At 43.6% G+C, this 21,346-nt stretch overlaps 1 protein-coding gene across 1 annotated transcript in view; it reads right to left on the bottom strand.

Annotated features, from left to right (window-relative positions):
- RNF128 (ring finger protein 128) overlaps nucleotides 1-21,346 on the bottom strand; it is a 35,970-nt gene that overhangs the window by 2,611 nt on the left and 12,013 nt on the right. Inside the window, exons 2-6 of the mRNA XM_015825809.1 lie at nucleotides 5,985-6,232; nucleotides 4,149-4,220; nucleotides 3,267-3,349; nucleotides 2,373-2,469; nucleotides 1,455-1,626 (exon numbers count right to left, since the gene is read on the bottom strand). Coding sequence (XP_015681295.1) covers nucleotides 1,455-1,626; nucleotides 2,373-2,469; nucleotides 3,267-3,349; nucleotides 4,149-4,220; nucleotides 5,985-6,232 — 672 coding nt within the window. The remainder of the gene's footprint in view (nucleotides 1-1,454; nucleotides 1,627-2,372; nucleotides 2,470-3,266; nucleotides 3,350-4,148; nucleotides 4,221-5,984; nucleotides 6,233-21,346) is intronic.

Raw genomic sequence — 21,346 nt, 5'->3', positions numbered from 1 at the left:
CTTAGACATGGAAGCCAGTTGAATGACTTTGGGCCAATCACCAGGAGACGGTGAGTTCTAGTCCCGCCTTAGGCATGGAAGCCAGTTGAATGACTTTGGGCCAATCACCAGGAGACGGTGAGTTCTAGTCCCGCCTTAGGCATGGAAGCCAGTTGAATGACTTTGGGCCAATCACCAGGAGACGGTGAGTTCTAGTCCCGCCTTAGGCATGGAAGCCAGTTGAATGACTTTGGCCCAATCACCAGGAGACGGTGAGTTCTGCCTTAGGCATGAAAGCCGGCTGGGTGACTTTGGCCCAATCACCAGGAGACAATGAATTCTAGTCCCGCCTTAGGCATGAAAGCCAATTGGGTGACTTTGGGCCAATTACCAGGAGACAGTGAGTTCTAGTCCCACTTACGCGTGCAAGCCAGTTGAATCACTTTGGGCCAATCAGCAGAGACGGTGAGTTCTAGTCCCACCTTAGGCATGAAAGCCGGCTGGGTGACTAGGAGACGGTGAGTCCTAGTCCAACTTTAGGCATAAAAGTTGGGCCAGTCCCTCTCTCTCAGTCCAACCCACTTCACAAGGTTGTTGTAGGAAAAATAGAAGGAGGAATCTGTGTTGGATATATTCGCTGCCTTGAGTTATTTGTAAAAATAATAATGGCAGGATACAAACATATAAATTAAAAATAACTTCAACTAGAGGCTCCTTATATGCTTTGTGTTTTTTGGGGGGCAGAGGATATTTTCCATGGCTCCAGTGCTTCTTCTCAGATTTATTTGTCGTAGCTCAGCCACAGGAAAGCAAGGCCCCCCCCAGCCTCCCCCCAAATCAGCACAATCCATTAAAGCAGTGGTTCTCAACCTTTTTAATGCCGTGACCCCCAACCGGTCGTAAGTCGAGGACTAAACCGGTCATAAGTCGAGGACTAAACCGGTCATAAGTCGAGGACTAAACCGGTCGTAAGTCGAGGACTACCCAACCGGTCGTAAGTCGAGGACTTTCCCTGCCTGGGAGAGCCGCGCATGCGTGGTTCCGCCCCCTGCGCCGGCCGAGGCGTAGCTGGCAAGCGGCAGAGACGGAGCAGGCCGACCACCAGCTGGCCCAGCCCAAGGGAGGTAAGGCACCCGCCGGAAAAGGGGAAACAAAATGGCGGACAAAAAAAATGGCGGACAAAAAAAAATGGCGGACAGCCTTGCTTGGCGACCCCCGTGAAATGGTCGATCGGCCCCAAATGGGGTCCCGACCCACAGGTTGAGAACCGCTGCATTAAAGACATCACTACTTTTGTGCAAAAAGGAAGGGAGGTCAACTCCCTCTCCTCGTGGCGTGCCACTGAACCCCCAGCAGGTGGCAGCCGACACCGGCCAATTTTTTTTACAAAAACTTGTGCTAAAGGGAACCAACGTGATACTCGCTCCAGAGAAAGAATCATTTATTGTAATTTGCGAGTCCCGCAGGAAACTTACTCTCTGGAGTAACACGCTCCTCTGGAGCTGGTTCCTCGGCTCCCTGTACGGAAGCGTACCCCGATGAGGCGGTCTCGCTGTGATTATCTTCTTCATTAACTGAAGGGACATTAGAGGCTTCACTGGGGGCAGGGGGCGTTTGAGCAGGCTCTCCTTGGTCTTCCACATCCACCTGCGTCAACGTAGAATTTCACGGGAAGAAACGGATTAGCAAAATAAAGTTATTTCCGCAAAGCTACAAGCTACCTCCTTGCCGCCTACGTTTACTGTAGGCTTCTTCCCAAGGGATTTTGATCGCCTTTCAAAGATGATTAATTAAGACAACATCTTAAGGGGGCAAACTTATTTTGCACGGCTAAGTCAGCTTGGAAACACGTAGGGAGGATGTTCACGGAAACTATTACAGGCTTCGTCCTTGTAAACTGGCTAAAAATGTCTTTTCAAGTGGGTTGTGGCATTGCAATTATTTTCTAGAGCAGTGATGGCGAACCTTTTAGAGACCGAGAGCCCAAAAACGCCCCGCCCCTGCCCCGCCTCTCCTGCCCGCAGGGCCACCCACCACCTCCATAGCCCACCACAGCAGATTGCCCAGGCAGCCCAGCAAGTGTCACGGTGGCCAGGCCCTCTGTCTGCGCCTCGCGGCATCTGTATGCAATGGGGCGCGAGGGCGGAGTCTTGCCCCGCTGCCCAGCTACCATGTCCTTGGCAGGCTGCGTCCGGGGCAACTCTCGGGGGTTGCTGGTGAGGAGGGGGCCACGGGGGTGGCGGGGCTGGGGCGACGTGCGTGCCCACAGAGAGGGCTCTGAGTGCCACCTCTGGCACCCGTGCCATAGGTTCGCCACCACTGTTCTAGAGCAAATCCAGTTAACAGCAAAAAGCAGATCATGAGAAACGTAACTGCAGCCGCTCTTAGTTTACCTCAATTCCCAAAGCCTTGAGTATGTCGCATTTACACATGGGACAAGTCCTATGCTCTAGCAGCCAGGGATCGATACAGCTCTTGTGAAACAGATGACTGGAAAAAAAAAGAAAAAAAAGAAGAATTTATAATATGACTCAACAGGTCAGAGCAACAGTTGCTATTTTTTTAAATATATAATTGATTTGGTTCTCACATTGTATTATATTTTGCTTATATATCACATTACGCTATGTTTTGCTTTCTTGGGGTCTGCTGAATCAATCACCAGTAGATCTGCTCACCTATCATATAGGAATATTCCAAACCAGAATACTGGTGTACTTTGGTTTTGCCTTGTCGTCTTTTAATTTCAACTACGGTTTAAAAAGGCACAGAGCTTTTATCGCCATTCAACAGTTAAATAGGGAGGTCTCGGTATGCACTCTGCTTGTAGGAATATTGCTATGCAATTATTTTTAGGAACCTAATAAAATGTTAAGATCTTGAATTTAAGTCTGGAGTTACTTAGAACATAGTCATATAGATTTATATATTTTTTTAAACAGGTTTAAATGGTAATCCAAAGCTAAATGCAATTATTACATTGCAGACCAGAGTTGTCCAACTTTGGCAAATTTAAGACATGCGAACTTCAAATCCCAGAATTCTCCATATTGGCAGGGGAATTCTGGGAGTTGAAGTCCACGAGTCATAAAAGAGCCAAGGTTGCCTACCCCGGGTCTAGACTGTTCTATTACACTTGAACTCATCTGATAAGTGTTGTTTCAGCCAACCAACTATGGATTACGAGAAACAAAGCGGAACCAGTGAAAATAGCTTCCCAGGAACACAGAGGAAGAGAAGACAAGAACGAGTTGAGGAGGGGAAAAAAAAAAAAGGAATCAACCTACTTGCAAGTTAAAATTCGGACAATATCATTTGCTTTGTATGCTTCAATGCACACAGCACAGTTATCTGCATCAGGGCCGGTTTCCTTTAAAAAAGAAGGGAAAGAAAACATGTCTTCTTGTGTTCAGCTAACAGGAGAACATCCAACAATTCCAGGGATTGGGATTCAGCTGACCCCCCCTCGAATTGGACGGTCCAGAAGCCCAAAATGCTGTTTTACCACACTAAGCTAACAAGGATGGATTCCAGAGAACCATCTGGAGGCAAGGTGTTACGAGTAATGGGATCTACAGAAATGTACAGGCAACAGCTGAACACAGGAACAGCAGTAATCTAGGTGAGATGGGTCGCATGCAAGTCCAACGAATAAACACACCCTATGTTTTTATTTTGCTATGCCTCCGGAATTTCTCTCCATTTTCAAATAACAAAAATAAAAGATAAATCTGGAGCCAATATGTAACCTTCCCCCACCCCCCAAATTAACCGGGTGTAATCGGTTTAAATGAGCCACATCTTCTGGACAAACTTCTACGAAACCGTTGTTTAAATCAACACCCCGAATTAAGTTCTCTCTTTTTACACCGACTTGTTATGAAAACACCGAAGGAGCTAAGCTGGAAGATTCAAACTGGCCCAGATTAACAGGCAATTTTGCAACATTATAGGGCATAAACCAACCAACCAACCAACCAACCAACCAACCAACCAACCAACCAAACCAACCAACCAAACCAACCAACCAACCAACCAACCAACCAACCAACCAACCAACTAGGGATATAGTTATTTTCTGGATCGGTAACAAGAACAGGCTGGGAGGGTGTTTTGTTTTTTTCCAGGACGGTGCAACCTGCAGGCAAAGAGGATGAATTTGGTCGTACCTCGTCTCCCTGTTTTAATGTTCGCAATTGTAGCTGCCCAATTGCCTTCCTGGCATCCGCTTTCAGCCGTCTCTGTAACAGACAAGCACTGTATCAAGGCATGAACTGGTTCTCCTGAACAAGGTTGAAATACCAACTGCTACACAATTAACAATGGGTGAGGGTGTTTCTTTAGACAGATGGAGCAAACCTGCCTAGGAGTATGAGCCAGGACCTAATTATAAGTCAAGGGTCACAGGTATGTGGTTTTGAAGTGTTTACTTGGCGTGCACAAAAATATTACATAGTTTATTCAGAGGGGTTTTTAAGCCAAACGGGAAACATTCCAGTGGAAATTCCCAAATGCCAGCTGAATTGTTTTTAGATGACTGATTAAGGCTAAAAGGAGGTTCTCCAATGAAAAACCGCGCCTCCAAAGTTCCTTCACATTAACTGCCCAGAAGATGGATGCAAAAATGAAAGAAGCTCGTTTCAGATGGCGTTCTGCAAATTTCTGCCACGTTTCAGTCAAATCATACACCGCTTTGAACTGGCCTTGGCCAATTTCTTTCCTTAGGAATGAAGAGAATGCACATATGCTTAACCTAATCTGGCTAGCAGTAGTTCATTTTTCTTGCAGGCGTGACCGACGTGGTAGTAAAGCTATATTCTTTGTTTTTAATCTTACTGATTAAAAAAAATAAATCTCCCCTTTGATGGCTTTAACAGTGGTATCAAAAGTTTTTCGTTTAGCAGTCATCCGGCGGCACGCATTAGATTAGACCGTCATAGATGTTTAATGATCTTGAAAGATTCACATCCTTTTACGAGGCTATAAATACAGATGAGCTAGCACGCATTCATTTTGCGCTGATACAACTCATTACGCTTCGCCAAATTAATTTTAGTTTGGATGGAAGAAGCAAGCCAAAGGTTGTAATTATATACTGGAAGAACCTGAACTGCCTATAAGATGCCAAGCCAGCTATGCATGGGAAAAACTATAAGGAGGTTCACACCAGGTTTTGCTTCAAGCGTTTTGGAGGCGACGCGTCTTGGGAAACTCTTAAAGGATATTGCTGGAGCTATCTCTGATTTAAAAAAAAAAAATCCATAAAAGTATTCCAAGAATTTATTTACTCACCTTGGAAAACAGCTGTTCACTCAAAGCTGAAATGATCTAGAAAAGTATACCTTTTGAGTTACTGATTTTTACTGGCTGCGACGAGACTCAACTAGAATCAGACTGGCCCGTTTTTAAAATAAAAATTAAAAAAATCAAACCCAGTACGAATTCCACAAATTCCTCCGAAATCAAGAAATGCATTATATGATTAAGTTATGTCCCCAGATGTACACTAATACCTTGGTGGTTTCTACTTCGCATGGATGCATTTGTCAGAGGGGTGCTTAAATGCTGATAATTTTGATAGGCGTTTATAAAGTCTAATTGTTCAAAAGTCTGCCCACAGCCTGGAGTTCGATCCTGACGGGGTTCAAGGGGGATTCAGCCTGCCATCCTTCCGAGGTCAGTAAAATGAGGACCCAGATTGAGGGGGGGGGAGCAATATGGCTTACATTATAAACAGCTCAGAGAGTGCTGTAAAGCACTATAGGGCAGTTATATAAGCCTAGGTCAGGGGTAGGCAACCTTGGCTGGCTCAGGAATTCTGGGAGTTGAAGTCCACGAGTCATAAAAGAGCCAAGGTTGCCTACCCCGGTCTAGGTGCTATTGCTATTGCTAAATCCTAGAGAAAGAAGAATACTTATAAGAGAAAGAACCATATTTGCTAAAAAAAACGAAGCCATTTTGTCAACAGGTGGTATAGAACAAAGGGGGGGGGGGGAAAAACTCACCTGTCTCCTGTTCTGGGCCCTTGCAACTCTAAGCCTTCTAGCGGAATAAAATATGAAGTATCCCACTGTGGCGGCTGTGACTATGAAGAAGGACACCGAAACGAAGAAAATGGAATAATTATTCATCCACGATCCGTGCTTTTTCCCTACTTCGATAGCCATGGTCACTTGGTAGCCCTTTTCAATCTTCTGAAGGATCTCTCTGCCTTTGGCGTAGCTAATCATGATGGCCACCATGTTTCCCGTACCTGTCGAAGAAAAAGACGGGAGGGTTATTTATCGTTGCAAATGGGACTGCTGAGCTTTGAGTAGTCGACATGCTGCTTGTGGGGTCCCTGGTGCTCTCTGAGCTTGGTGGCTTTCTTGCAGATGTTTCATTACCCAGCTAGATAACATCCCCTGTGCTAGAACCCCTGTCTTTTCTAGCCCTGATGAGGTTACTAAGTGGGGTGATGAAACGTCTGCAAGAAAACTGCCAAGCTCAGAGTGCATCAGGCCCTCCTCCTCCTCCCTCCTCTTCCTCCTCCACTCCACAAAACTCCAATCCCTTCTAGCACTGATGATATTACCTAGTTGGGTAACAAAATGTCTCAAGAATACCACCAACTTCAAGAGCACTAAGGAGCCCATCGTTCAACCTTGAGCTACAAATATTCTCTTCTATAGGCCACATGTTATTTATATATTTATTGGGTTGATATCACTGTTTATCTCCCCAAAATGACTTTACCCACTCAACAGACCCCATTAACCGCCATTTGTGAAGCCTGCTCGCAAGAAGAACCCAAGGGATGGTCCAAAAGCGAACTTTTGGAGTTTTGTTTAGCTGCCACCACCAAGAGGAGGAAGGAAGTCCACCTCCTAGGCGTGGCTTCAATGTCCCTGGCACAACGCTCCAATGTGGACATTCATGATGGCCAATGCAAACTCTTCCAGGATGGGAGAGTCAAGAGGAAACGAGGAGTGCTTTCATCACTGCAACTCTGCTTACACTGGCACTTCAAAGTTGAGCAATTATTCAGGGTTTGTTATTCCGGTTTGGTTTTTTTTCCTCTGTGGTGGTTGTCGTCGTAATTTGCTTGCCTACAAACTCTTGTATGTGTCCTATGTACCTGTTGGCCAACAAGGACACTTTTGAGAGAAACAACAGGGCGTGGGGGCGTGCGGTCCCAACTCCTCCTCGTCAGCCCATCTTGCCAGATCCGCATTGCAACGCAAGATGCAACTTGCACACTCTCTGTTTTGTTCCCAGTCTGTTGACGGGAAGGTGGAGTCCACAAGACGTTTTGCACGTTCGCCAGAATTAGAATTTCTAAATGGCACTTACAACATCGGGGAAATCGGCGGGTTGGATTATGGACCCATAGTATAAAAATATTCAGCAGTTTCAATTAATGACGGTGCTTCTATTATTCCAGGGAGACCTGGATTTTCCAAGGCAATCTTGATGGTTAAGAGCTTCACATACCATCAGATTTGGGTTAGTCCTTGACTTACAACAGTTAATTTAGTGACCATTTGAAGTTACAACAGCACTGGAAAAAAAAAGTCATTGGCCGCCCTTTGTCATCCTTAGGACTTACGATCCCCTTGATCAAAATTCAGATGCTTGGTGACTGACTCATATTTATGACGATTGTGGGGTTATGTGATCCCCTTTTGCGACCATCTGGCAAGCAAAGTCAATGGGGGGAAGCCAGATTCACTTAACAACTGGGTTACTAACCGAACAACTGCAGTGATTCACTTAACAGCGGTGGGAAGGTCGTAAAATGGGGCAAAACTCACTGTCTCACTTAGCAGCAGAAATTTTGAGCAGGATTGTGGTCGTAAGTTGAGGACTGCCTGTAATTGCTGGTTTCTGTTTTATGCCTCACTTATACCTGAGTAGAATAATCCAAATAGTAGGAACAGGGAATGGACTGTTTGATTTGTAAGGTTTTTCTAGAATATGATTGTATGCCCGCTGCCAACTGTGCAAACTAACTACACCTAGATTAATGCAATTATCTTCCTGGAACATTTAATCACAAGTGTGCCAGTTGTGCTGTGGAACAGATTGCCACCACTGGTGTCAAGCTTCAACTATTTTCCAGGCATCTTATCGAAATTAAGGCATGGGCAAATTAATTTGCACTATCTGCAAGTGTTTCCTCACAAATGGGCAGGAATTATTCAGCCGATTCGGGCTTCTCCTTTGTGTTCCACATCAGATCAAAAACCAACGACTCCAGAGAGACGTTCGACAAATATGAGGGGTCCTTGGTGCTCTCTGAGCGTGGCTATTTTCTTGCTGACGTTTCATTACCCACCTAGGTAACGTCCTCAGTGCTAGAAGGGAGGGTTGAATGGAAGAGAAGAATGGGAAGAGGAGGAGGAGGAGGAGGACTGTGGGGTCCTTGGTGCTCTCTGAGCGTGGCTATTTTCTTGCTGACGTTTCATTACCCACCTAGGTACCATCATCAGCTCTGTTATTTTTCACCCTTCAACTACTCATCGAAAATATAAATAGGAAGCTCTAATCTATTTAAACGGGAACTGATTCTTTCGACAGTACTCTAAAAACATGTGCACAATTAATATAAACTTACACATCTTCGGGACAGGCAGCTGCTATCTATAGCTCATTATAGGAACTGCATTGTTTTCCAAAATCATACAACGGTCGCAGAAGCATCCTCACAACAGCATGTGATCCTGGAAAACGATGCGGCTCTTCCAAAACAAAACCAAAGCATTGTATTGCCGTGGTGGCAACTCAGTGGCTGGTTGGTTCAAAGAAAGGATTGTGTTCATTATTCCCATTTATACGCACTGTCTTCGTGATGAATTAAAATGACAGGATGCCGCCAAAACAGCCCTCAGATGCGGAGAGAAAAGGCAGAAAAGAGAGCAAAAGTGCAAGAGGGATAATTCTGAATCGCGCGATTGTGATGTCTCAGACCTGGCCAAAGAGGGACATAATCTTGAGTCTCAAAGAAGTTTTTTTAATGAAGATTGTTCAATAAATTAAATAAGGAGGGTTTCACTGTACAGATGTGATTGAACCATAGCAGGTGAATTGGCTGTTTGTTAAGCAGGCTTGAGATGTCTTCTAGGCCAGGGGTCTGCAGACTTGACAACTTTAAGACTTGTGGACTTCAGCTGAGGAATTCTGGGAGCTGAAGTCCACAAATCTTAAAAGTTATCAAGGTTGGAGAGACCCTGTTCTAGGCTACTTCTGACTGATCAAGTGAAAAACAAAAGCACTTCTGTTTTTCCCTGAGCTTTTCCAGTTTCTACCTGTAAATTTGGGACTTGTCACTACTTGAAGAAATTTTCCTTTCAAATATTGGCAAATAGGAAAATCTGTGTGTTAGATTTAATGTGTCAACTTTGGGCTCAGTAGGATGAAACTGTCCTTTTTTTTTTCTTTTCTTTTTTTTTATGATGACGGTGCTTATAATTACCAGGACCTACTAAGTTTTCTCATTGGGGAAAAAAAAACTTGAAATAAAAATGGGTGATCAGACGGAAGCTTTGTTCTATCACTCGTACAACAGATCTGAAGTCCAGGCAGTGTGTGGTGCCACACCCTGGGAAGTGTGGAAGTACCAAAAAAAAAAAAAAAAGGCACTTGATCATGACGTTGAAGACCGTATGGTGTTTAAGCCGGTCATTGTTTCCATTATGAGCTCAAGCAAGAGTGTTAAAAATGACTTTTCAAATTAGTGGTAGTTTTAAAGCCTTCTTCTTCCATCCCAGAAGTAGAGGCATGTATGCTTCATAAGAGTCTTCACGGCCATACGGAAGTCAGTTTCCCTTTAGTGTTGATTATATGACGTGTGTTACATGTGTATTTGTTTAATATTTTACTACATTTAGTGTAAGAGAGTTGGAAGGGACCGTGGAGGTCTTTTAGTAGACCCAATACCATTTCAGACAAATGCTTGTCCAACTCTTCTTGAAAATCTCCAGTGATGGAGCACTCACAGCTTCTGGAGGCAATGGTTCCAATGGTTAATTGTTCTGTTGGGAAATTTCTCCTTCGTTCTAGGTTGCTTCTCTCCTTGGTTAGTTTACATCCATTGTTTCTGCCTTTTTGGAGCTTTAGACTGAGTCCCATTTTTGTTATTTTCATAAATAACTCAAGGCCCCTTTCTTATTTTCCCCACAACAATTCTGTGGGTGGAGAGAGAGAGTGACTGACTCAAAGTCACCCATCCGGCTTTCATGCCTAAAGCAGAACTAGAACTCCCAGGCTCCTGATTTCTAGTCTCAGTGCCTTAACCACTAGCCCGAGCTTTAAGAAGAAGTAACTCTCTCATTGCCAAGAAATGTTTTATTTGCACCTCTGATATACAGAGTAGGTTTTATATAAAATGGGAGCGTCACGGCACTTCTTTGACATATTTAAAATTTAGGCCAGAGATATAAAAAGCTTTCTGTTGCAGCTGTTGACTAAGAGGAAGCTGGAAATAACAACTTGCTACAACTGAGGATGGCGAAACCTGCATTGTCACAGTGCTGTCCAGATTACTCAGTGGGTTGCCCTTAATTCATATGCTGGACACATTCAGAAGGTTACTTCATATACAAATATATACTTATATATACTTCATATATAACATGGGTACTGCTGCCTATTTCTCCATTGTTAAAAAAGTTGAGAAATGTTGAGGACATACAACGGTTGGGTCAGTAAGCTTAAACGTCATCAGTAACACCGGTCTGTCTATTACCTATCTACCTGTCTATATATCGGTCTGTCTGTCTATCTGTTACCTGTCTATTTACCTGTCTGTCTGTATAATCTATCTATCTATCTATCTATCTATCTATCTATCTATCTATCTATCTATCTATCTATCTATCTATCTATCTATCTATCCATCCATCCATCCATCCATCCATCCATCCATCCATCTACCCATCCAGCCACCCACCAATCATCTATTGAATTTGTATATCTATCTATCTATCTATCTATCTATCTATCTATCTATCTATCTATCTATCTATCTATCTATCTATCTATCTATCTATCTATCTATCTATCTATCTATCCATCCATCCATCTACCCATCCAGCCACCCACCCATCAATCATCTATTGAATTTGTATATCTATCTATCTATCTATCTATCTATCTATCTATCTATCTATCTATCTATCTATCTATCTATCTATCTATCTATCTATCTATCTATCTATCTATCTATCTATCTATCTATCTATCTATCTATCTATCTATCTATCTATCTATCATTTATTGGCCGCCCAACTTACCACAGGGTAACAATCTAACACTTAATCATACAATTTCCCTGCAACCACAAAAAACACTCTGTTCAGCCTCACTCGTGAACTCTTTCAGAAAATCAAAGGGAGATCAAACCTCAGCATTTGCTTAGTCACATATAGGAAGTGGGGAAATTTCCCTCCGAAGCTTTAAGAGGACAAGCATTTTAATTCAGAAGGCAAGTGGGACGATTTCTTTCTTCCACACAGAAAGTGGGGAAAAGAACCAACAGTCCTCCGGATTAAAATATATTACTTAGAGGAGGCAGCAAAAGGGGTCTCGTAAGACTGTAATTCAAAGGATTTTTTATCCACTTAAATACAGCCAACAAAAAAGCATTTGGCATATAGTTATGACTGTGGCATTCTTATGATACAGATGCTCCTTGCTCATTTTACGACTTTTCAAAGTTACGATGGCCACAGAATGGGGACTTTACGCCCCATGAAGCATTCCCGGCTGTTGTAAATGGTTGTGCTGTCCAATGGTCAAAGGGCTGCACACTGGCAGGTCAGCTTTATATATAGTTGCAACCTTCAGTGACCCTGCGTTGCCATATTTTTTTGCTGTTTTCTCGCATTTTATTTTGCCAGTTTTGGCTTAGTGACTGCCACAAAAAGGCAGGAAAATTACTTCTGGTCATGTGGAATCCTCCACTTACGGTCACAATTGTGGACTCCATGGCAGCCATACCTGGACCGCATGAGATGAATGTAATACATACAACCTCTAGAACAGGGGTGGCAACTTTACGGCCTGCGGACTTCAACTCCCAGAATTCTACCGGCTCGGGAATTCTGGGAGTTGAAGTCCACGGGTTGCAAAGTTAGCGTAGCTGCCCTCTCCTGCTCTAGAACAAAGTCCCATGACTTTTATTTATTTAAAACATTTATATAGTCACCCGTCTTTCAACCAACTCTGGGCAGCTCTCAATCAAGATGAGAAGGTCACCGTGAGCCATGATTTATTACACATATGGCCGCTCACCTGCAAATGAACATGCTACCATACAGAACGGGGAAAAAAAGAAAAAAGGATTTTGAGTCCTCTCAAGTACAGGTACTGAACCCAGAATTTATGTCGCTAAGTGAGAAGTTTTGTTAATTTTCTTGCCACATTTGTTAAGTGAATCACTGCAGTTGTTAAATTAGTACAGGTGCTCCATCATTGGAGGCTTTTAAGAGGAAACCGGACAGGGTCTCCTGCTCGAGCAGGGGGTTGGACTAGAAGACCTCCCAGGTCCCTTCCAATTCTGTTATTCTATTAGTAACATGGTTGTTAAGTGAATCTGGCTTCCCCATTGACTTTACTTGTCAGAAGGGCGCAAAAGGTACATTGCAACTGTCACAAATATGAACCAGTTGCCAAGCATCTGGATGTAAATCACGGAACCACGGGGAAAGCTACGAGGGTCATAAAGTGTGAAAAACGGCCATAAATCACTTTTTTTCAGTGCCGTGGTAACTTTGGTCACTAAACGAACTGTTGTAAGTCGAGGACTACCTGTATAGGGAAACTTAATAGGAAAGTTCCTCAATTATGGCTGACAAAACGAAGCCGAGTCTGTGTGTGAACTTGATCCTGCTTTAATTTCTTCCAGCAAAATGCCTGTTTCTGAAGGTCAGTATAGATTGGGCAATGCCACCGCTCTGAACTTTGAAACCTGCCCTAGGACGGTACCGTATACTCAAAGTACCAAGTTGATAAGATCCCAAACTTGCAAGTTCACAAGATAAATATTTATTCGGCATTCGTTAGATCCTGGGCATTCTACCCATTAAAAAAAGGTGTGATGGTCGTAATGCATTGAATCATATTCTCTTGTCTGGTAAAGATTTCAAGCCCCAAACCGAACAGAACATTTTAACTATGCTACTTCCAGACACCTCTGCTTCATTATTCACAAAAAGCTGTAAGACTGTTCTAAAATGGAGACTGTATTATCTGAAAGAATATAGTTCCCTGGCTTCAATCAGGCATCCTTTCTTTCTTGCTAAAAGGATCCCAAATCCATTTCTTCGGGTTCCCCATACAGGAAGTCCTCATGCCAACGCTGCTAACATCGGATGTTCTTGCTTTGACAACAGATGGAAATGTAGCCATCTTTTCTCTTTCGCTTTTAGAGTTAGACCAGTGGTTCTCAACCTTTTTAATGCCGTGACCCCAACCGGTCGTAAGTCGAGGACTAAATCGGTCATAAGTCGAGGACTAAACCAGTCGTAAGTCGAGGACTAAACCGGTCGTAAGTCGAGGACTTTCCCTGCCCGGGAGCGCCGCACATGCGTGGTTCCGCCCCCTGCGCCGGCCGAGGCGTAGCTGGCAAGCGGCAGAGACGGAGCAGGCCGACCACCAGCTGGCCCAGCCCAAGGGAGGTAAGGCACCCGCCGGAAAAGGGGTAAAAATGGCGGACAAAAAAAATGGTGGACAGCCTTGCTTGGCGACCCCCATGAAATGGTCGATCGACCCCAAATGGGGTCCCGACCCATAGGTTGAGAACCACTGAGTTAGACGATGCTGGGAGGGGGGATGTGGATGAGAGTCCAGTTAGACATAACATCAATACTCAGCTGTGGGAATCAAGGTTATTGAGCCGAGAGCTGATAAAGATTTGGCGGGCTGGAGAGCTGGAGAGAAAGCCTGCGTTTCAAGCTAATTGGGGGATGTGATTTATGACTGTTAATTGGAGGAGGGAATTGTGCTTTGATACTTTGGGGGGGGATTCCGTTTTTGGCTTTAACTATGTAGTGCCGATGCTCTGTTTCTTGAATAAAAGATTATTTAAGGTAAACAATGCCTCGACTTTCTTTTAAAGAGTTTCATCTGTCGGAACCAATTTGTTTAGTGATTTATCAAAGTTCCAACTGGCACTGAAAATAGTGACCTATGATTGTTTTTCACACTTACATTCCCCTTGGTCACAGGATCAAAATTCAGAGACTTGGCACCTGCAGCGATTCACTTAACAAATGTGGCAAAGAAAGGTTGTAAAATGGGACCAAATCCACTCAACAAATGTCTCGCTTAGCAACAGGGGCTCAATTGTTGTCATAAGTCTTTACATAAGAAAATCTAGTTTCTCACCAAAGTAGAAACATTCAGTAGAATCCTCAAATGATATAGACACCAGCATTGTCTTGTAAATACTTCCATTTATTTCTCTTAGTTAAGTACTGACTTTCTAACACCGCAAATTAATCTGGGCTTGGTGTTTCTAAAACAGTACTGAGTTATTCACAATTTATTGGAATATTAGCTTCGTTCGTATTTGGCTACAGCAGACAGAATCATGTCAGGCAGTTTAAGAGTCTGATTTTGCTATATAATTGAAAGAGAAGCGAGACTATGAAGTTGTATAATGAAAGTTGTCACTTTATTTGAACTTGACTATCAGGTTTCTGTTGACCCAACAGAATAACTTCATTTAGCCAAGAAACAAGTTTCAACCTTCCTGAGAACATCCTGAGGCTATGCATAGGCGAGTTTTATGATCGTTTGTCCTTGCAGCTCCAGCTTAGCCAATAAGAATCCCTCTGTAGGTGAAATCCAGCAAGGATCTCGTCCCCATCCTGATATTTATGGGAGCACTGTGACTTTTCATAGTCATTAGGCATTTGATTTGTATTTGCCCAGGCCCGAGTAAAAATGGCCCAGGTGTTCACAAAGAATAACATTTATATTTGAAGCTTTATACGACATTTATTCTTATTTTCCCTTTATCTAAAGGATAAATTGTGGAGAGGGGGCAGTATTCAAGGTGTCTTGCCTGCCGTTTAACCTATTACAAGGTCCTGCAACAACCCACTCTTAATAGATAAAGGGAGGGATTGTATTTACTTTGTTTAATTAATTTCTATTGTTGCCTATCTTCAATCAGTCACTGGGTGGCTTACATCATAAAAACATAAAGCAATTAAAACAATTCAGAAGAAACAGATATGGTCGCCAGGTAAAATCTATTTTTATTCCCAAGGATAGCAACAATTAAATAACATTCAGGAAAAAAAAAACAACCAGCCGAGTCCACATTTATGGATAAATAAACTTGGCTGCTTCTCCAGAGCTGCCATTTAAGCAGCTGATCCTTCTGACATGTCCCATTCTGGGCCACACAGTCACAATCTGGTTTATTTGGGCAGTAATTTTGCCAAAGTCCCGTTTTTAAATGCTCTATAACCATTTTTTTCTGCTTGACACAGGAAAGCAATATTAATGCAAATGCATCTTTAACTATTTTAGGCTGGGTAAGCAATTCAAATTCAGTTAGTTCATTAGTTCCCACTGGCATCAGTGAAGCTGATGAAGTTAGGACCCAGTTGTACCACCAAGTTTAACCAAGCCCGATTTTCTTAATATGTAGTATATTCAATAGGAAACACACAGCAAAGTTCACCTGTGAAGTTCCAAATTCACCAGTAGAACAGAGACCTAGGAATCTACGTCTCTTTAGCTGTCTGGGCCAGTATCTTTAGACACTTTTCCTGCTAAAATATACTTAATTTTAGCCTGGACTGGAGTCCACTAATTTTGGTTCTTCTGCCGGCATCATTTGGCACGCTTAGGGGAGGATTTCATATTATCAATGCAATAAATATTTGTCAAGCTTCACCTTTTATTAGTTTGACAGCCTCTCAGTTTATCGATAGAGAAGATCTGCTAAAAGATTATCTCCTCCTTTGCTAACAGAATCCAAGTTTCAGCATGTTTCGAAACAGTTACGATGGTACAGCTTTTAGCTCATCGTAAATAGTTTTAATTCAGTTTTGTTTCAGGAATTCCCTTCTCATATAGGCAGTCCTTCACTTAAAACCACGCACCACGTCACAATGATCCTGGTTCCAACTGTGGTTGCAAGTGAAAAATGCATTTTTATATATCTCGGGCAAGCCTTCCCCAAGGTGAAATTTCCCCAAAGTTCTAGCTCAGGGGGAACGATGGCCCTTTTATGACTTGTAGACTTCAACAACTCCCAGAATCCCTGAGCCAGGAATTCTGGGAGTTGAAGTCCACAAGTCATAAAAGGGCCATCATCCCCTACCCTGTTCTAGCCCATGCTCATAAGGAAAATGCTGAATACTGTGGATCTTTTCAGCTACATTATCACCTTTTTCAAATGCACCAGAAGCACACACAAAAGTCCAAATGCAAACACACCAATGATAGGCATAAGAGGGTTACGAATACCGGCAGTTTTATTTTCAGTCCCTTTTCTAATGACCCCTTCATTTTAGGAAATGCAGTTAGAGCAGGGTCGGTATAAAATCGTTATTCCTGCAATTCCCAGTTCTCACAACCAGCTCTTCCATCCTCTCCTTTTCTCAACACATCGCTCACCGACTCTTATAAACTATTTTCAGCCTCGTTTTTTTATTATGTACCACTAAAAGTTCTATGTAAGCACCATAAAAAAAAATGACAACACACAGCATAGGCACCGACAAAAGAAATCTAGGGTGTGCCTGCCACAGATCTCAGGACAAAGAACAAGAAGTGCAGAAAAATAAGCAAAGTTGTTAGAACTATACACTCTTGGAAACAAGAGCAAACTAGTCAGGATCAGAGATTGGTGTGACACCGACTAAGCGTGTAATCAGTCAAGTCCTCTCTGCTCACACACCAGCATTTTTTTCCCCCTATCATTTCAAGTCAACCAACTTCTAACTGGATCCCAGGGAATTTAGCAGGCTGGGAACAAAGTAGAAATGCAAGGTTACATCACCGACTCCCACAAGGCTAGACTAACTAGGCCTGTTTGCTCTCATCGTTGCCCTGCATTAATCTGGGATGCACACAGGATACGCCCAACACACTGCAGCTGGCAAGTCGGTCTGTGTGAAGAGGTTTCCCAGCCGATAAAGGAGAATATTTGTAGCTCAGGGTTGAAATGAGGGGTCCCGGGTTGCTTTCTTTGCAGACGTTTCATTACCCAAACTAGGTATCATCATCAGGGCTAGTAAGGACTGGGGTTTACTCTGAGTTTATATTCTAGTGCAGTGGTGGCGAACCTATGGCACGGGTGCTGAGATAGCACTCAGAGCCCTCTCTGTGTGGGCACGCATGCTGTCGCCCCAGTCCTAGGCCTTCAGCTGGGTTTTATAAAACCTTTTCGCTTTAGGCCTCCGCCGCCGTGTGCAAAAAACCCAAAAAGGTTCAATCAATCAGTCAATTTCAACTTCTCGCGGGAAAAAAAAAGATCTTGCAAAGTTGGAATTGGTTGATTGAACTTTTTAGTCCCACCCAGTCTGCCGTTACCACTGCAGCCACGCCCACCCAATGGGCCACACCCACCCAATGGGCCACACCCACCCAATGGGCCACACCCACCCGGCACCCGACGATGCACAACTGGGTTTTGGGTTGCAGTTTGGGCACTCGGTCTCTAAAAGGTTCGCCATCACTGTTCTAGTGGCTTGCCCTGTCAGTGTTAGTGGGGGCGGTGAGAGCAAATCCCACTCCTTACTAGCACTGATGGTGTTAGCTAGTTTGGCTAATGAAATGTCTGCAAGAAAACAACCAATTTCAGAGAGTGCCAAGGGCCCCATAATGACAAATCTGCTAGAAAACAACCAATTTCAGAGAGCGCCAAGGGCCCTTCCAACTTCCCTCTCATTATTGGCTGTGCTTCCAATTAAAGTCTAAAAGCTACTTAAACAATGACTGATCAATCCTGTACATGTTTCCCTCAAATATATCCCCAACTGCGTTCACTCCTTGAGACCTGCACACACCTGCGCAGGGTTAAGGTGACTTTCAGACATAATTTACTTCCTGTCAGTTACATTTCCCTGTCAGAGCAATACTGTCAAGGCTTTCTAAAGCATAAAATTAACTTTCCTTGTACTATCCTGGTATGCTTGCTGCATTGCCAAAAGCAACCTGATTTCCTTACCAGCAACTTCTTTGTTATTGAAGAATTTACTGCGCTCCAATGGAGGGAAATGTTAATTATTAGCCTCCCGTAACATGCGTTTCTAATGGGTTGCCCTTGCTGCAAAAATGTTCCTGCACTCTTTGTGCAGAAGAGCAGTATAAAATATTTTAAATCACATTTTATATTACTGTATATGCAATAATATATTATTTAAAGTATTTTATTGCAAGCTGTATCGTGTATTATATGACGCCTCCATCAACTTATACGAGTCCTGTGCATTTAACCTTCACCTTAACTGTATTAGATCCTCAAACGATGGCATTAACTTGCGAAACAAACAAAATGTTGTGCTTTTGCAAATTCCCAAAGGATGAAAGCATCTACGCAATGAGAGTAGTTTTACTCAAGAGCCATCAGAGACCGGCGCAGAGGAAAGGAAGACCAAGCATTCTTTCTCCCAATGGGAAAGACGTATCACACAAGGACAAGCATTACTTAATTACTCCTAATGTTCTTAAGAATGCTCAGCTTGGAAATGATTCGTGCACTGCTTTGATTCAGACCCACAATATCGAACCAAATTGCAGCAGTTAAAACAGCGATTAAAAAAAATCTGAGACAATGCCACAGTGAGCTCTTTTATCCTGGTCCTTAAAAAAAGAGACCCACAAACTATGTTTGAATAAGTGGCCAGAACATTCTTGGTTATGCCATCAGCATCATAAAAAGCCCCTCCCGTTTAGTAATAAAGTGCATTCTAGAAAATTATCTACATTAAGGGTCCTGCAGTTTTTTTGGCTATTCCCCAATCTAGTTAAGGCTAGGCCTGCCCTGATTTCAACAGCACAACAGCCCTTTGTATCATTATTTCAATTCAAGTAGGCTTTTAAAATTCTCCAGATTCTCAAGTCTTAACAGTCTAAGTTTCAAAGATTCAGGAAATCAGAAAAATAAACTTTCTGTAGAGCCACGTAGTTGCTTCGCTGGCTTCCATGGTCATTAATCTGTTCAGAACATAAAGCGGCAACTTTAATTTTTTTTAAAAAAAACTAGACTATCTGTCAAGTTAATTAATCAAATGTTCAGAGGGGGTTAGGAAAAGCAATCCCCGTTCTTACAAGCCATACTAGCTTCTTTCATAAGCTGCCTGAAAGGACATTTTAGTAATCCCAGGTTGAAGGTTCTTTACAGTCTTCCTGTTAATGATCTGGGGCTTTTCGGTCTAAATATTACGGTAGAGCCATTTGTCTAAATGGCCAGGACAGAGTCACGGGGATAAATAAACAAGAGAGTTTAGAGGACACTGTATGATTGCTCAGAATGTGTAATGTTGGTATTTTGAAGAGAGGAGGTGATATTTTGAAAGCTTATAATCAAGATCAAAAGCTATGATCAATCATCAGGCAGGCCTCCGAGCTGTCTATAGTAGCGTCTGCTTTGGCAGGACCTGGTATTTTCTAGATATGCTGGATTCCTCTCAGTCCCAATGCCCCTCCATCCACATCTTGGCCCATCCCTGCTCTAGAAGACAACACCTGGAATGTGAACTATGATGTCATCAAATGGGGAGATCCAGAACAGAAAGGCTTCAAGCCCTTCCTCCTCCAGCTATTATTTCCTCCTTTTTGCAAGCCTTGAAAATCTGGGGGGGGGGGGGGAGGAAGGTGAAGGGGTACAGGAGCCAATCCTAAGAACTTGGGTGGAAATACAAAGCCACAATAGCAGAGATTCTGGGATATTTTACAATCCTATCGTGCTGATGACAGTAGTGAATTCTCGGATAAATCAGGATTACTGATTCTTTTCTGTCTGGGTTTATAGCACCTTTTTAAAGTTTCCCTTTTGTTTAAGAGGAAAGGTCGTTTCGTTAGAAAAAAAATAAAGATGTTGGAGAAAGGGAAGACGTAGAAGTTAGGGAAGAAAGGAAGAAGAAAGACGTTAAGGAAGGTGAAGGAGAGGGCAGAAAGGGAAGGAGAAATCCTCATAGTGGGGGGAGTGGATAGTGAAAATGAAAGAATTTGCAGAAATGGCAAAACTGATCTGTTTGGTCAGAGATCAAAAAACCCCAAACCTTTTGTTGTTGTTGTTGAAAGACTGGAAACATTGTGGACTTTTTGAGGAAAGAAAGAATATGATGATTTATAGATCTGAAGATTAAGACAGAAAGGGATGAGAGGTAGACTGTATTACTGGTATAAAATCTAAGAGGAAGGAAGGACAATAAGATTGTCTGCCGGGAAGAAAGTCGGATGTCATTTAAATAATCTTTCACTTCAGTTTCTTTTTCATTTCTTGCCATTTTTTCCCCGTTTGGTCTTTTATCTTATGAAATAAAAATGACCCCTTAATAAATGTACATTTTAAAAAAAGGAGAGAAAAAACTCAAAAATCACACTATGCCTGCCTGCCTGATGTATCCAAGGCTTCTGCCCTGACCCTCTAAAGCCCCCCGGACACCCCAAAAGCCCCATGGTGGTCCTGGAGTCCCAAACCCCATCATCCCCAGCAAGAAAGAGTCACAAGCAAAGATGAGCTGAGGGTCTTTAGGGAGAGGAAACCATCCAAAGGGCTGGAGGGGAGGGGGGCATCGGGGAGGGAGATCCACCCTCTAAACCCCACCTGCTTCTCCTGGATCCTTTCTAGAGACTTTGCTCTCCCTGGAGTCCCAAACCCCATCATCCCCAGCAAGAAAGAGTCACAGTCAGGGACTAGAGGACAAAAGTGTAGCTGAGGGGCTTCAGGGAGAGGAAGGCACCCCACCGGCTCCCTCGCTGGCCCTGGAGCCCCACGCCCCATCCTCCCCAGCCAAAAAGACCCACAGGCAGGGATGAATAGGAGGAAGGTGGGACGGAAGGGCTTCGGGGAGAGAGATAGCCCACCCCCAAAGTCCCATCATCCCCAGCAGGAAAGCCCCACAGGCAAGGACAAGCAAGGCAAAGGTGAAGCCGAGGGGCTTCGGGGAGGGGAAAGCCCCTTCAGGGCTGGGAGGGAGGGAGACACCCCACCCTCCAAGTCCCATCATCCCCAGCGGGGCAAAAGTGGGACTTAGGGGCTTCGGGGAGAGGAAAGACACCCCCATCGGCCATGTCCCGAAGCCCCATCATCCCCAGCGGGGCCAAGGTGGGACCGAGGGAAGAGGAAAGACACCCCCACCGGCCGTGTCCCGAAGCCCCATCATCCCCAGCGGGACCAAGGTGGGACCAAGGGGAG

This window comes from Protobothrops mucrosquamatus, unplaced genomic scaffold, assembly GCF_001527695.2.
Source record: "Protobothrops mucrosquamatus isolate PMUCROS unplaced genomic scaffold, P.Mucros_1.0 scaffold2814, whole genome shotgun sequence".
Taxonomy (NCBI): Eukaryota; Metazoa; Chordata; class Lepidosauria; order Squamata; family Viperidae; genus Protobothrops; species Protobothrops mucrosquamatus.
The sequence above is the reverse complement of the archived record's forward strand: the minus strand, read 5'-3'. Positions and strand labels throughout refer to the sequence as shown.